At 34.8% G+C, this 14,869-nt stretch overlaps 1 protein-coding gene across 1 annotated transcript; it reads left to right on the forward strand.

The window, feature by feature from the left end:
• Positions 1-586: 586 nt before the first annotated feature.
• Positions 587-3,549, forward strand: LOC113701879 (probable carboxylesterase 18). The gene is made up of 2 exons (XM_027222760.2): positions 587-1,339; positions 2,864-3,549. Exons 1-2 carry the CDS (start codon positions 710-712, stop codon positions 3,296-3,298), a joined length of 1,065 nt encoding a protein of 354 aa, XP_027078561.1. The 5' UTR covers positions 587-709; the 3' UTR covers positions 3,299-3,549.
• The last annotated feature ends 11,320 nt before the right edge of the window (positions 3,550-14,869 follow it).

The following is a 14,869-nucleotide window of genomic DNA, read 5'->3' on the forward strand; positions in this document are numbered from 1 at the left end:
TTCAATCTCTAAACTCTAAAAATTACGCCAATTTAGTCCCTAAATTATAAGTTGATCCCCACTTTGTTTTCTAAACTCAAACATAGGACATTTAGTCCGTAAACCATGTCACGGTTGCAAATTTGGTCTCTAAACTCCATCTGTCCCCATAATTTTGAAATTTTTAAAAATTATTGTTTAATCTTTTTTCAATTCTCGTCAGACTAGTGCTCCATTAATTTTGCCGATTTCCTTAACAATTGTCCTTCAATAGGATGATTTTTATTTTATAGTTTAGGATTTATATTTAAAGTGTCATAATAAATAAAAAAATAAATCTTATATATACTGACAGTATATATATTATCAATTTATCACGATTAAATACATGACACATGTGTAAAATTTGGGTTTCAGATTAAAATTTAAATTATATGTCATATATCCAATAGTGAAAATATATATACACGATAGACTATCGATGTATAGAAGATTAATTCTATATATATTAGAGATCAAAATGAGAATGAAGGTATAGTTAAGGGGTGCAAGATAGAATTAATCCTTATTAAATCTTAAAAGCAACCCCCATACCCCAGCCCACGAGATCTGTCAGGCATGTCAGTATAACAGCCAAATCGGGTCCATATCACTCGCACTAAGAAACAAATAAGACCATATATCTCATTCTTCCCGGTCTTGCTCCCTGTCCTCCACCATTCCACCTACCATGGCACTTTCCGATGAACTTCCACCACCACCGCCACCGAAGGCTGCTAAAATATCATCTCCAGCACTCCCATGGCGAACTCGAATCTCAATCAAAATCATAAGCACCATATCGACCGCCTCCAGACGTCGAAACGGTACTGTCAACCGCACTCTCCTCAGCATGCTCGGCTACAAATGCTCCGCCAATTCCACACCAATTGGCGGCGTCTCCACCTTCGATATCACCGTCGACCCCACTCGCAAGCTCTGGTTCCGCCTCTTCGTCCCTGTTGCTGCTACGACGTCGTCTTCGGTACTTCCTGTGATTGTTTTTTTCCATGGCGGAGGATTTACTTATCTGAGTCCTGATAATAGGTCCTACGACGCCGTCTGCCGCCGTTTCTCGAGTTCTGTGCCGGCTATTGTGGTCTCCGTGGATTACAGGCTGGCACCTGAGTACCGTTGTCCCGCTCAATACGAGGACGGATTCGACTGTCTCAGGTTTCTGGATGATGAACAGAAAAGGAAGGGTGTGTTGCCGGAGAATGCTGACGTGTCACGTTGTTTTCTCGCCGGAGATAGCGCCGGAGCTAACATAGCCCACCACGTGGCCAAGCGAGCTTGCGAGTCGGAGTTTAAAACACTCAAGGCAAGTCCACGGAATGTCTTTTTATTACATCATTACCTAAAATTAATGACAATTTGCAATTTAACCCCTTGATTTTTAAATTGTGGTCTTTGTTCCTCCTAGCATGATCCGTACTTGTCCTAATTGGCATTTATTTTTTTAAAGGTTCGACTGTTATTATCAATCAAAAAGTAAAGTGAAAAATGCAATAGAATTTTGAATCGAAATTTGACACGCTAATTTTCACGTTTTGGGCAAAATATTGTTGCGGAGCTTAGGTTCGGTAATCTTTCCGAAATACTAGGTGAAAAACCTGATTTATTATCTGAGATGAATGTTTTGCTAAAGAAGATTTTATTACTAAATTTGTTAGAAATCGTTCAGCACGAATTGCTTAACAAAGGTCGAAGGAGAGTTCCACGAGGATTCAATAGAGTTTTAGATTTTTTAGCAAAAAGCCCTAATTCATGAGCTAATGTTAATTGTTTGTATCCTTCATTTGAATATTTTTATCTGAATCGGCGTTGCTGGCTAACGTAACTCAGGATTCCCTTGTACCTATTGTTGAGCTAATTCATGTTTGGACCACCTGTCAATGGAAATGGATCTGAAACGTATCATTCATTGTACGGTGCTGCGTCCGTTGTAGTAGCATAGAATTTAATGTACTTCCATGACAATTTAATCGGGCCATAAATTCAAATCCGCCCAGACCCTGTAACAGTTGAATCAGGTCATAGCCACTTGATGCACAAAGGCATGATCTTCCATATCCCAGGCAAGGCTAGAAGTAATTTGGTACCACGAATTATTGTTAAAACTTTTCTAATGCATGTATTAAGGAAAAAGACTAGAGCATATGTCAGGGCACCTCACACTAGGTCCATGTCTCCGCCAAGGATGCTGACAGAGCAGTTTCAGCAAACCACCTTGAAGCATAACTTTCATGAAGCGAACCTTGTGCACATGCATTTGCATAAAGAAAGGTAGCGTGTAGAATAGTTTCTTGATTGTTATCCCCACTGCCCAGCTTTTGTATCCCCTTCTTTTGGATGATATTAGGGGCTTAGCTTTGCCAAGGATTACTATACTTAATGACTCTTAATTTGTTGGTTGCATGCTTTTTAATTTAAATTATCCTTTTTTCTACCCCAAAAAAAAAACTTTATAAGAATATAGTTAAATTTCTAATTCAGGGTGATTAAAGTTTGCCTTTAGATTCGATTTTTTTTTTTTTGGTAACCCAGAACATGCTGACTCGAACCCTTAAGATTCGAGCCGGCTAAGGGTTCGAGCCGGCACACCAAACCGGTGTCACGGGCTGTCACGGGGGTTTAATTTCATGATAAGATTTTTAGATTGGAAAATTAACTAAATATATAGTGGGCTCTAGAATCAAGTGTGTTGAGAACAGTGACATGTCCCTTTTGTCATGTTTTTGTTTGATGAACTTGCTGAGATGTCTCTTTCTGCTTATCTGTTACTATCTCTACCATTCCTTTCTGAGTTACTTTTTTTTTTTTTTGGGTTTTGGTGAAAATTAAGGTGATAGGACTGGTGGCCATACAACCCTTTTTTGGTGGGGAACAAAGGACAGAGTCCGAGATAAGTCTAGCTAGCATTGATCCACTGGTCTCAATTGCAAGAACTGACTGGATGTGGGAGGCATTTCTGCCGCCAGAAGAAGGGATGAACCGTGACCACGAGGTGATTAATGTGAGCGGTCCAAGAGCAGTCGATCTATCAAGATTGGATTTTCCGGCCACCATAGTATTCATTGGTGGCTTTGATTCACTCAAAGATTGGCAAAAGAGGTACTATGAATGGCTGAAGAGGTCTGGTAAAGAAGTCTACTTGGTGGAGTACCCAAATATGGTTCATGCTTTCTACGTTTTTCCTGAACTTAAGGAATCAGAAGAGTTGATTGCACAAGTCAAGAACTTTGTTCACAAGCAATGCTCTAAAGTTGTTGAAAGTTGAAACTAGTTAAGACAAGTTTGTTGGCTTGTTTACCAAACTTTGTAGGATTTGATTAGGTGCCCCGACTGAAAATTTGGGGGATTAGGGGGGGTTAGTGAGAGAGGTCATCTGTGAAAAGAGTTGTTCCACGTCAAGAATAAATTGATAAACAACTAAAAGGATTATCCTAAATTCAACGGTATGTATGCATTCACAGACACGTTCTAGGGTTGATATTAGCAATAAATCCAGTGTTTAAGTTGTATCTTGAATTGAGCCCAACGGCTGCTTTACTCTGGACTTGAACCTTTGAAATGACATAAATGTCCTCAAGTTTCTCTCATTATGTGAAACAAAATTGTGGAAGGACCAAGGCTATATATCACTCGCAAGCTTGAGGCAGCGGCCAAAGTTAATTCTTTCGTGTTAAAGTTCGATCAGAAAGATTTAAATTAAGTCTTCTAGACAAAATGCGTTTAATGTTGTCCAAGGATATAAAGTCATGAAGTCAAAATATACCAACCAAAATCTTTTAAGTTATTTCCGCAACAAATTTCTACAACGTTCAAGAAAAGGGTTAATGGTGTGGGCCTCTCGACCAGGCTGCAATAATGGCATCATAGCTGAAAACAGAACATCTCATAATTATTTGTACGAGTTGCGGAACCACAATACGTTCTCGGGAATCGTACATAACACTCTATAATTGTTTGGGTCAATAACACTTTGCCCCTTGAACTTATGGGGTGGTCACACTTTGACGTCTTGTACTTCAAACATATACATTTTACTCCCAAATGAATTATATTTTGTACTTTTAATTTTGACTAGCCCATATGCATTTTTTTTTCAAATTACCCCAAACTTCCTAATTTCTCAATAGTCAACTTTTATATTTTTATATTTTCAAGTTCTATATTTATCGTAATATTCTGCTATTGCATGCTATGATATTAGAATACAGGATAAACTAAATAAAAAAACTTCCTCAATTGCTACCTTATCCCTACCCCTTTTCACTACCCATTGTGGCCACTACTTTTTTTTTATTTAACATAATTATATATATATATATATATATATGTGTGTGTGTGTGTCTATATATCACCAATAATATTCGCAATTATCAGTCTTTTGAATATTTAGCCAAAAAACAATTGAAATTATCAATCATTTTTTCACATTTGATACTACGTAAAACAAAAAGTGAAGCAAATTGATATAACAAAATCATACTTTTACTACAAACATAAAAAATTGCTAAGGAAAGGGTACATTATTTTATCACAACAATATACCATTTTGTTAATTTTAAATTACAACACACACACACACACACATTAGTACTATAATACATTATATATAAGAAGGGGGACAAGGTGCAAGTGGAGGTCCTATTTAAATTGATGCTAAATTATGCATAAGTTTACACAATAAGTTAATTAAACTACTATCCAACATCACATAATGCAGTAGTAGAATACTTTGATGAACATATGATAAGGAAATGCAACAATTTAAAACTTGACCATTGAGAAAATGGAATACTAGGGGTAATTTGGAAAGAACAATATGCACATGGGGTTGTCAAAATTAAAAGTATAAATATAATTCACTTGGAGGGCAAAATGTGTATATTTTTTGAATTCAGGGTTGTAAAGTGTTACAAGCCCTATAGGTTCAAGAGGCAGAGTGTTATTAACCTTTATTGTTTTGCTGATATTCTTGCTCTGGAAAGATATATTGAATACTATTTTAAGACTTGTACATCATTAAGTTGGTTGCATGCAATAAATGCTCACATTTTGTAGATACATCAAGCTCCTTTTTTTTAAATTTTTTTAACAAGTGAGATGTAGGATTTAAAAATAAGAACGAGACATTTTGTAGATACATCGAGCTCCCTTTTTGTTTTAATTTTTTAACAGGGGAGAGGTGAGATTTAAAGGAGGGAAGAGCAGGAGATACTTCAACTTCTTCATACATCATGTAGATCGAGTTCATTATGTTAGTCCCCAATTTTTCATCCCTTATTGTTGATCTTGGTCCCTAACTTTTGATGTTTATAAAACAATTGGATGATACTAATATCTCTTCAAGAAATATTTTCAGTTATGAAGCAAATCTGATTCAAAAAACAAGAGCATTTGAAAAAGATAAAGGAAGTTGAAAGCTGTCGGACGCTCGTGAAAACAACATCGGACGTCCGATAAACAATGCAGCATTTCGGACGCATGTAGAACTCCATCACCGGACGTTCGATAGAATTGAGAAAATCTTTCAAACTCTCTGTCTGCTATCGGACGCAAGCATCGGAAGTACTGAACGTCTGATAGAATCCTTCAAACTCTTTGTCTGATAGAATCCTTCAAACTCTTTGTCTGATATCGGACGCAAGCATTGGAAGTACCGGACATCCGATACTCCCAACGGCTAGTTGATTTTTTAGCTACTTTCTATCCATTGGAAGCATTAATGAACCACTTTTTTGATCTTATATAAATAGTGTATGGTCAGAAATTTCAAACAACTTTTGCATACTGAAGATACAAAAGATATAGAGTAGTTTTAGTGAGAAAACACTCTTCAAGGAAAATTTGTAGTCTTGGTGGTGTGAAATTCATTGTAAGGTTTTCATTTGTGAGTAAATATTTCAATAGTGTAACTCTGTGAGAGTTGTCCTGAGGGATAGTAAAACTTCCTAATTTGACCGAGTGGAGCTTGGGGCAAGGAGAAAGTGAGCCTTCCTTTGTACACAAGATTGATTGTATTTTATCAACTTGAAGAATCTTGTTTGAATTGATCTTCAAGTTCAAGAGGAGTTTGGTAGTAAATTGGTTTGCAATTCCTTTCTTCTCATTTACTTATTGTTATGTTGTGATTCTTAAATTGCTTATCTCTTCTATTTCTCTCAAGTGATATTGTTCATTTATTGATTGATTTATTGTGTGATTACTTAGAAAAGAGAGTAAATTTCATATTGAGCGAAAAATGCCCATAATTTGATTAACTTTTTAATAAACCTAATTCACCCCCTCTTAGATTGTCTTCGATCCTTACAATTGGTATCAGAGTTTGGTCTCCTAGAGATTAAGCTCAAGCGGCTTTGGAGTAAAAATAACAACCAACAATGCCATATTTTTTGAAGGACAATCTGTCACTAGACCACCTATGTTTAATGGGTCCAATTATGTGAGTTGGAAGGAAAGAATGATTATTTTCTTGCAATCTATTGATATTGAACTATGATTTATTGTTAAAGAAGGTCCATATGATGCCTCTATAATAAATGAAGTCACTCATAGATCAAGACTAAAAATCAGAAATGAATTGACTAGTGATGATAGAACTCACCTCACTTTGAATGCCAACGCTATGCATGTGTTATATAGTACTTTAGATTCAAATAAATCTATTAGGATCAAAGGTTGTAGGTCTGCTAAAGAAATTTGGGACAAACTGAGAAAAATTCATGAAGGGAGTGAAAATGTGAGAGAACAAAAGAAATCTATATTAGTTACCAAATATGAATTATTTAAGATGGAATCTCATAAAAATATTGACAAAATGTATTGTAAATTCAATGATCTCATTAAGGATTTAGAGGTACTAGAAAAGGAATACTTTTTAGGAGAGAAAAACAGAAAAATCTTAAATGTCTTGCCCAAGGATTGGAAAAGTAAGGTGACTGCCATTGAGAAAATTAAAGATTTGAATTCTATACCTATTGAATCTCTTATAAACTCTCTAACTTCTTATGAGTTGAAACTTAAGACCAAGGTACAAGAAGAAGAAGATGCAAAGACAAAAATGAGTATTACTCTAAAAGCATCTCAAGATGAAAATGACTCGGTTTCAATGGATGGAGAAGATTTGGATGTTGATTTCAATGATCTTGCTCTCATCACAAAAGATTTCAAGAGAATTCTCAACAAAAGAAAATTTAGAAAAGCAAGACCTAGCAATTCAAATTCCAATCAATTCAACTTTGTAAGAAACAAAGGAAAGTAAGAGGCCAATAAAAAAATAAACTGACAAATGCTATGAATGTGACCAATTTGGACACTACATGAGTGAGTATCCAATGAAGAAGAAGAAAGAAGGAAGAAAATCAAGATTTAACAATTTTCAATTCACATGAAATGAATGCAACTCCGATGGTGAAATAGAAGAGGAAGAAGAATCTGCTCAATTGACTTTTATGGCCATTGAAAATAATGAGATAACGATTTATAATCCTCAATTTGAAAATGATTATGAAACTGATGATGATCTTGAATCTTTCATTAAAAAGTTGCATGATAATTTGAAAGAATCTTATGCTAGAAACAAGTAATTAAAACACAAAATTAGTTTTCTTTTTCAGAATAATACACATATTTTTCAAGAAAACAAGAAGCTAAAAACTGAAAATGATTTCTTGAAAAGAATGAGATTGATTTACAAAATAAGTTTGATAAAACAATAAGATTTTGTGAAATGTTCAAAAAGGAACAAAGTGATTTGAAAAAAAGAATGGATAATTTAAATGACTTGCTCCAACATAAAAAAATAAGACTGTTTTCAAAGGAATGAATCAAAGACTCATCTTGGCACTTATGAGAAGAAGTTAAATTTTGGTGCAAATGAATTTGCTATTTATAAGAGAAGACAAGTAAGATTTATTAAATCTGTTCATGTAAATAACTCTTTGATTATGTGTAGTTTTTGTTGTAAAAAGGTCACATGAAAAGTGATTAATATATTAAAAAGAATATGAGAAAAGACATGAAATGCATGTGAATAGTTAGACATAATGCTAACTCTCAAAAACCTAAAAATTAAAGGGTACCAAATATTAGTTCTTGAACTCTTGAGTAGGTGAATCTGGTGAACATCATTAAGGAATCAAAGTGGTTCGTAGACAGTGGATACTCAAAACACATGATTGGTGATCCATTACAATTCATTAAACTCAAGTCAAAATCAAGTGGCAAAATGACATTTGGAGATGATATGAAAGTTAAAACAATTGGAATAGGAGATGTTGGCAAGAATGGTTGGTGATTACTGTATTTTGGTATCATTTCTTTATTTTTGATTGGTATTTTAGATTCTCTGTTATGAAAACTACATCATGGATTATAGTTGTTGGATTTTACTCTCATTTTATGATGACAAAAAGGGGAAGAAATGGATGTTATGTGTTAGAGGGAGTTATTCTAAAATTATAAGTTTGGTACTTAAAAATTTTGGATGCAATGAGTAAGAGGGAACTTATGCTCAATCTTTTTTCTTTCTTCCATGAATTGTTTTGTCACCATCAAAAAGGGGAAGAATGTTGATTTTGATCCCTAACTTTTGATGTTTACAAAACAATTGGATGATACTAATATCTCTTCAAGAAATACTTTCAGTTATGAAGCAAATCTGATTCAAAGAATAAGAGCATTTGAAAGAGATAAAGGAAGTTGAAAACTGTTGGACGCTCGCGAAGACAACATCGGACGTCCGATAAACAATGGAACACTTCGGACGCATGAAGAACTCCATCACCGAACGTTCGATAGAATTGAGATAATCCTTTAAACTCTCTGTTTGCTATTGGATGCAAGCATCGGAAGTACTGGACGTCCGATACTCCTAACGACTAGTTGACTCTTCAGTTACTTTCTATTCGTTAGAAGTATTAAGAAGCACTTTCTTGATCTTATATAAATAGTGCATGGTCAAAAACTTCAAACAACTTTTGCACATTGAAAATACAAAAGATATAGAGTAGTTTTAGTGAGAAAACACTCTCTAACGAAGATTTGTAGTCTTGATGGTGTGAAGTTCATTGTAAGGTTTTCATTTGTGAGTGAATACTTCAATAGTGTAGTTCTGTGAGGGTTGTCCTGAGAGATAGTAAAACTTCCTAACTTGACCGAGTTGAGTTTGGAACAAGTAGAAAGTGAGCCTTCCTTTGTACACAAGATTGATTGTATTTCATCAATTTGAAGAAGTTTGTTTAAATTGATCTTCAAGTTCAAGAGGAGTTTGGTAGTCAATTGGTTTGCAATTCCTTTCTTCTCATTTACTTATTATTATGTTGTAATTCTTAAATTTCTTATTTCTTCTATTTCTCTCAAGTGATATTGTTCATTCATTGATTGATTTATTGTGTGATCACTTAGAAAAGAGGGTAAATTTCATATTGAGCAAAAAGTGTTTATAACTTGATTAGCTTTTTAATAAACCTAATTCACCATACTCTTAGGTTGTCTTCGATCCTTACACTTATCTTCTAAAGCATTACTTTAATAGGGGACAAGTGGGATATATGTCATGTAAATCGAGTTCATCATGTCGGTCCCTAATTTTTCATCCCTTATCTTCTATAGAATTATTTTAATAGGAGAGATGTGGGATTTAAAAGTAAGGATGAGGCAGGGGATACGTCGAGTTTTTTATATAATGTAGATTGAGTTCATCATGTCAGTCCCCAATTTCCCATCCCCTATCTTCTTAAGAATTATTTCTAGATAAGAAATACAATATTGTGGAAGATGAAGTTTTTTTTTGTCAGTGAGACGACTTGAATTCACCTTACCATCCAATCCAACTCTTTTTTCTGGAAGATTAATTTTTTTTAATATAAGTGTGAGGTCTCGAACTTAGAATCTCTCACTTACACTTTTTTCTCCCGTACCACCAACCCATCTTTCCCTTCCAAATGAACGTTATATCAATTTAGAACTATACACCTTTAACTATCATGTAAATCGAGTTCATCATGCAGGATATTTTGTGCTTAATAAAATTTCCAATCTGAATAGGGAGGTAGTTGATAGCGAGTTCATCATATTGTGATCATTGATGAAAGCCCAATAATATGCCAACACTTGTTGAATTGGTGGAATCAATATGCCTTGTAAGTTTGAGTTTTTTTTTCTAAATTTGGCCATTGGATTCATGTAATGAGTTTTTGATATTCTCTTTGATGTGTTTACTTCTCAATTTACCGTTTTATCTTACCCCTTGCCCAAAGTCCCATTACAACCTTATAAAAGTCCCTTGGATTTTTATATTGAATTCATAGTAAGTGGTGGAGATGGGATATATGATCAAACTTATGGTAATGCCACTATAGAGTGCTAATTTGAGAGTTAAATTATACCCTATACACTTTTAAGGGTGACTAGTGCATTTGTCTAAATTCCTGTGAGGACAGTCGAATTTTATGTATTTAGATTTTAATGAAGTTGTTGGGAGAATTAGATGCTTGTGCCAGTATATTATGTTGTGACATAATTTTTTTTATCTTAGTTATGCTTTTGAGCTATGATATACTTGAGAAAAACCATAATTTAGGTGTGGAGGAGATTAATATGGTGCATAATGGTGATTAAATTTATGAATATTCTTTCATTATTTTGGCTAAATATAGTGTTAGTTGCTTGATTCTACTTACATTTTGCATTTGGTGACAATTGAAGGAATTGGGAGTAAAAAGGAGCCAAAATGGTGTTTTTCAGAAAACTTCTATCCGATTAGGCGTGGGCACGTCTAAAGGTGACTTCAAAGTTTGGGATTTTCATGCGTGTTTCCAAATCCTAATTTATTGCAGTAGAGAACATGACGCCTTTCTGGATGTGAAGCCTTCCAATTTGATTAGGATACTTATTAGTCTTCTTTTATGTTTCTCTTTTTATTTTCTTTTTCCTAGAGGAACTTGGATAAGTTTTAGACAACTATATGAATTGGGAAACACTTAGTTAGTACGGTTCAACTATTATTTTTCTCTTTCTTCCTGGCAAGACCAACGACTTTTGCTTCTGCTTGGGCATATGACTTTTGCAATTTTTTATATTATTGTTTGGGTTATCTCCATGAGGAGCAACTAAACTCTCTTTCTAGTCTAGGGAAAACTTGAAGATTTGGTTCTACAAGCAACCGTGAAATCGAATTAATTTTTACTGTTTTTTTTATTCATTGGTATTTGTGCATTTTTTGGATTAATTTCTTATGATTGCTATGTTTAGTTAAATATCTAGGGTCCAATATTTGATTGAACTAGATAATCTGTGAGGACTCATATTTTATTCTTACTTTAGTTTATTTTATAATTATTTTGCCTTAGTGTTATTTAATTTTACTATTTTTGCTTGAATTTTTCTTAAATTAAGTTTTTATCGCGTGCGCGTCAAAAGTTTCTTGAAAGTCGCACCGACACGACTAATTGGAGATTTGGAGATTTAATACTAGACTAGTAAGTATGAGTAATTGTAGTACTAGAGGAATTACCTTGGAGAATTAGTGTATAAGTATAGCAAACAAGAGAGAAAGTGGTAGTGCAAGACACTATTGAGCCACTATTGAAAGTTGACTTTTTATACAAACTTATGGTTAGTCTTTCCTTCATTTTTCCTCCACAAAAATCAAAAGATACACACTTCCTCACACACTCTCTCAGCCGAAACAAGGAGAAGAAAGGGGGGAAGAGAAAAGCTTCACCTTTTGCTCCAATCTTGCTTGATACTCTTCATCCAACCCACAAATCTCTTGGAATTTTACTCTAGTTAGAAGGAAGGTGCAAGCTTGTGGTGTTTCTTGGTGAAGTATTGGTGGAAAGTCTTGCTTACAACTAGGGTTTAGGAGCTTGAAGAGGTAACCACTTCATCCTTCTTTAATCTTTCAAATTTTACCAAGAATAGAGGTTGTATTTCATGGGTTTGAAACCCTAGTAAAAAATCTAGGCTAGAGGACTTGAGGAAACCTTGTTCATTGCTTTACATCCTAGGCTAGTGGTCTTGAGATAGCCTTTAGGTAGCTGACTTGAGGCTTCCTACTTGATTGATGTTGTTTTTGTGATGAGTGACTTGATATTGGCTTGATAAGTGGAGAGAAAATTGGAAGAAACTCTTAAGAGGTGCTGGCCGAATTTGCTGTCTTATTGTCTTGCTTGGATTTCGAATTTTTGTTATTTATATGGCTGCTAAAATTATTGTTATATGTTGTCTTATATGTGTAGAAATTGGTTTTCAAAAATTATTTCAATTGGTTACATAAAACTTGGGTTTCAAAGAAAGGAAGAAATCTGGAAACAACTACCCAGGTCAGCCGACCAAGGGTACTTTGTCTGAGCATAAATCTTTGCACAAAAATCAAAATTGAGTGCCGTTTATGGCATTTGAAACTAGATACCAAGAGATTTTGAATGGTATAAGATTCCCCTGCTGATTCATTTTGGGTGAGCCATAGCGAACCGGCAAAGTGGACTGACCTGTTTTACCTGTTTATTCGAGAGAAACTGTGAAACTGTATCTTGTGGCTCAATTTCATCTCACTTGTGAAAAGAGTTTGAAAACGATGTCTTCTAATGAATTATTATATTTTGAATCCAGTTTCTAACACCATAAACATTCTTAATTTGGACTTGTGTAGAGTTAGATATGGTCTGATTTCAAAACTGTCAAAGCTGGTAACTGGAAAATTGTTGAACAGGTTGTAAAATCCAGCCATTTTCAAACTGTTGTATCTTGCTGTTCAGAAATTCAAATTTAGTTCTGCTTGTTGTGTTTGAAACTTGACTTGAAACTCTTTCTGTGTTATAAATTTTAGAGGTTAATTCAATACCTGTGAATTTTGACAAATTTTCAAACTTTGCTGAAAAATGAGAACTGGTTCTGCCCTGTCTTCATGAAACAGTAATCTTGGGCTGGAATTTGAATAATTTCTAGTTGGAATTTGGGAAAAGTGTCTTCTGGAAAGTTTTAGTACTATGAATCTAGTTTCCAACGGTCTAAAGTTTCCAAATTTTGGACTTATAAAACTCAAGATCTGATTTTCCAAGTATTGTCGCGTAAAGCTGAAAATTTCTGATTTCTTAAGAAATGAACTTTTATGAACTTCTAACTTCCTTTTGAGATTGATGGTTCATTTTAAACTCAATTTCATGAAGGATATGAGTTCACTTGAGACTTTAAATCCTCATTTTTGAATCTCAATTTTTGATGAGAAAAAACTCTTTTAAGGCATTGTCTCAAATTTTAAGCAAGTGCATTTTTTTCCTTGAATGTTAAGTGGTCTAGAGTATATGTGAATGATGGTTGGTCACTATTTCTTCAGGTGCTCAAGAGGGTTTCAAAGGAAATCTCGGTGCGGACAACTAAAGGCCTTATTTGCTTAATTACTTTTGAATTGGTGAGTGTCAAGTGCATAACTTATTGCTAAATACTTGAATTGTTTCTTGTTAATTAAGTGATTTAGAATTGGCGAGACGAGTGTGTACTTTATCGCACTTGTTCTCTTTTACCTAACTAGACAATTAACTTGTGTGAACGTGACTTGATAATTGAATTACGTGAACTTGGTAAATTGTATTTGTACATCTGAGGACGCCCAAAACTCATTGGGTAACCTTGCGACTCGAGCCGGCATGGGCTTGGTCGAGAAGCCTGGTGAACCATGAGAAAATTATAAGTTTGATCTTTTGAAATCTTGCTTGGCATACTCGAGTAGTATTGCCCTTTCAGTGAATGTTTGGTTACGGATCCAAGAGGGTGAAATGAGGGATGGAGGAAGTAAGCGGGGTTTCTACAGACTTGCTACCTACTTGGTTGACGGAATGTCATCACGTGTAGGTATTGGATCAAGCCTTGGTAAAACAATGGAAATTTAGCGCCTGAGAGCTCCCGTATCCTTATTGACTGTGCTTTATTGTTATTTGTGAATTATATGAACTTTCTAGTTATATTTCTTGTACAAGTGTTATTGTTATTTGAACTTATTTGTTTGCATGTTTTTTTTGACTTCACTGAGCGTTAGCTCACCCCCGCAGTTTATTTTTCTTAACAGGAGCTCGAAATGGAAAGATTTTTTGGAGAAGCTGACTTGATTACTTTTGATTAGAATTTGGATATAAATGGTTTAGTCAACTTTGTAGGGTTGTATTTTGGGGAAATTTGATGTACCTGTGACAGCCCCACCTTCCCTTAAGACGAACCAAATGGTTCGGCGGACCGTCTGCCCAACTCTCGCCGGGACTCAGTCGTTCACTTCAACCCTCAAACAAAACCAGAATAAACCCACAAGAATAAATATAACAACGATCCAAAACTTAAAGCAAAACTTATGTACATCACTATCTCAAAAGGGAGCACAAACATCGAATATACAAAGATTCTCAATTCACCATACATCCAACCCGTGCCAAGCACTAGGGCGAGAACCATTACAAAATCAAAGAACTCGACTAAGCTAGTCTATACAGAGCTCTCGTCCTGGCTCGCCGTCCCCTGTTAAGGAAAACAAAACTAAAGGAATGAGCTAAAAGCTCAGTGAGGTTCCGAACACATAATCAAACAATCAATCCAATACATTAATCATAGAGTATCAATAGTTCAAGAAACATTTACAATGAAAAGCGATAATAACACATTCATTAAAAGGATACGGGCTTACAAGGAGTCATTCGTTCGTTCGTTTCATTCTCCTATCATTCCCCTTATTCCTCCAATTATTTAAAAATGCATTTTTTGTAAGTAAAACCCTCGTTTGTATTGACATTCGTTCGTTCATTTCATTCACCCCCTCCTGGACGTTGGTTAGGCTCCACCCGACAACAAGGTA

The sequence above is a fragment of the Coffea arabica genome, chromosome 7e (assembly GCF_036785885.1).
Source record: "Coffea arabica cultivar ET-39 chromosome 7e, Coffea Arabica ET-39 HiFi, whole genome shotgun sequence".
In the NCBI taxonomy this organism is placed as follows: Eukaryota; Viridiplantae; Streptophyta; class Magnoliopsida; order Gentianales; family Rubiaceae; genus Coffea; species Coffea arabica.

Coding starts and splice junctions, on each gene's coding strand:
- LOC113701879 (XM_027222760.2), top strand. CDS start 710: ATGGCACTTTCCGATGAACTTCCACCACCACCGCCACCGAAGGCTGCT. Junction 1,340..2,863: donor CGGAGTTTAAAACACTCAAG/GCAAGTCCACGG, acceptor GTGAAAATTAAG/GTGATAGGACTGGTGGCCAT.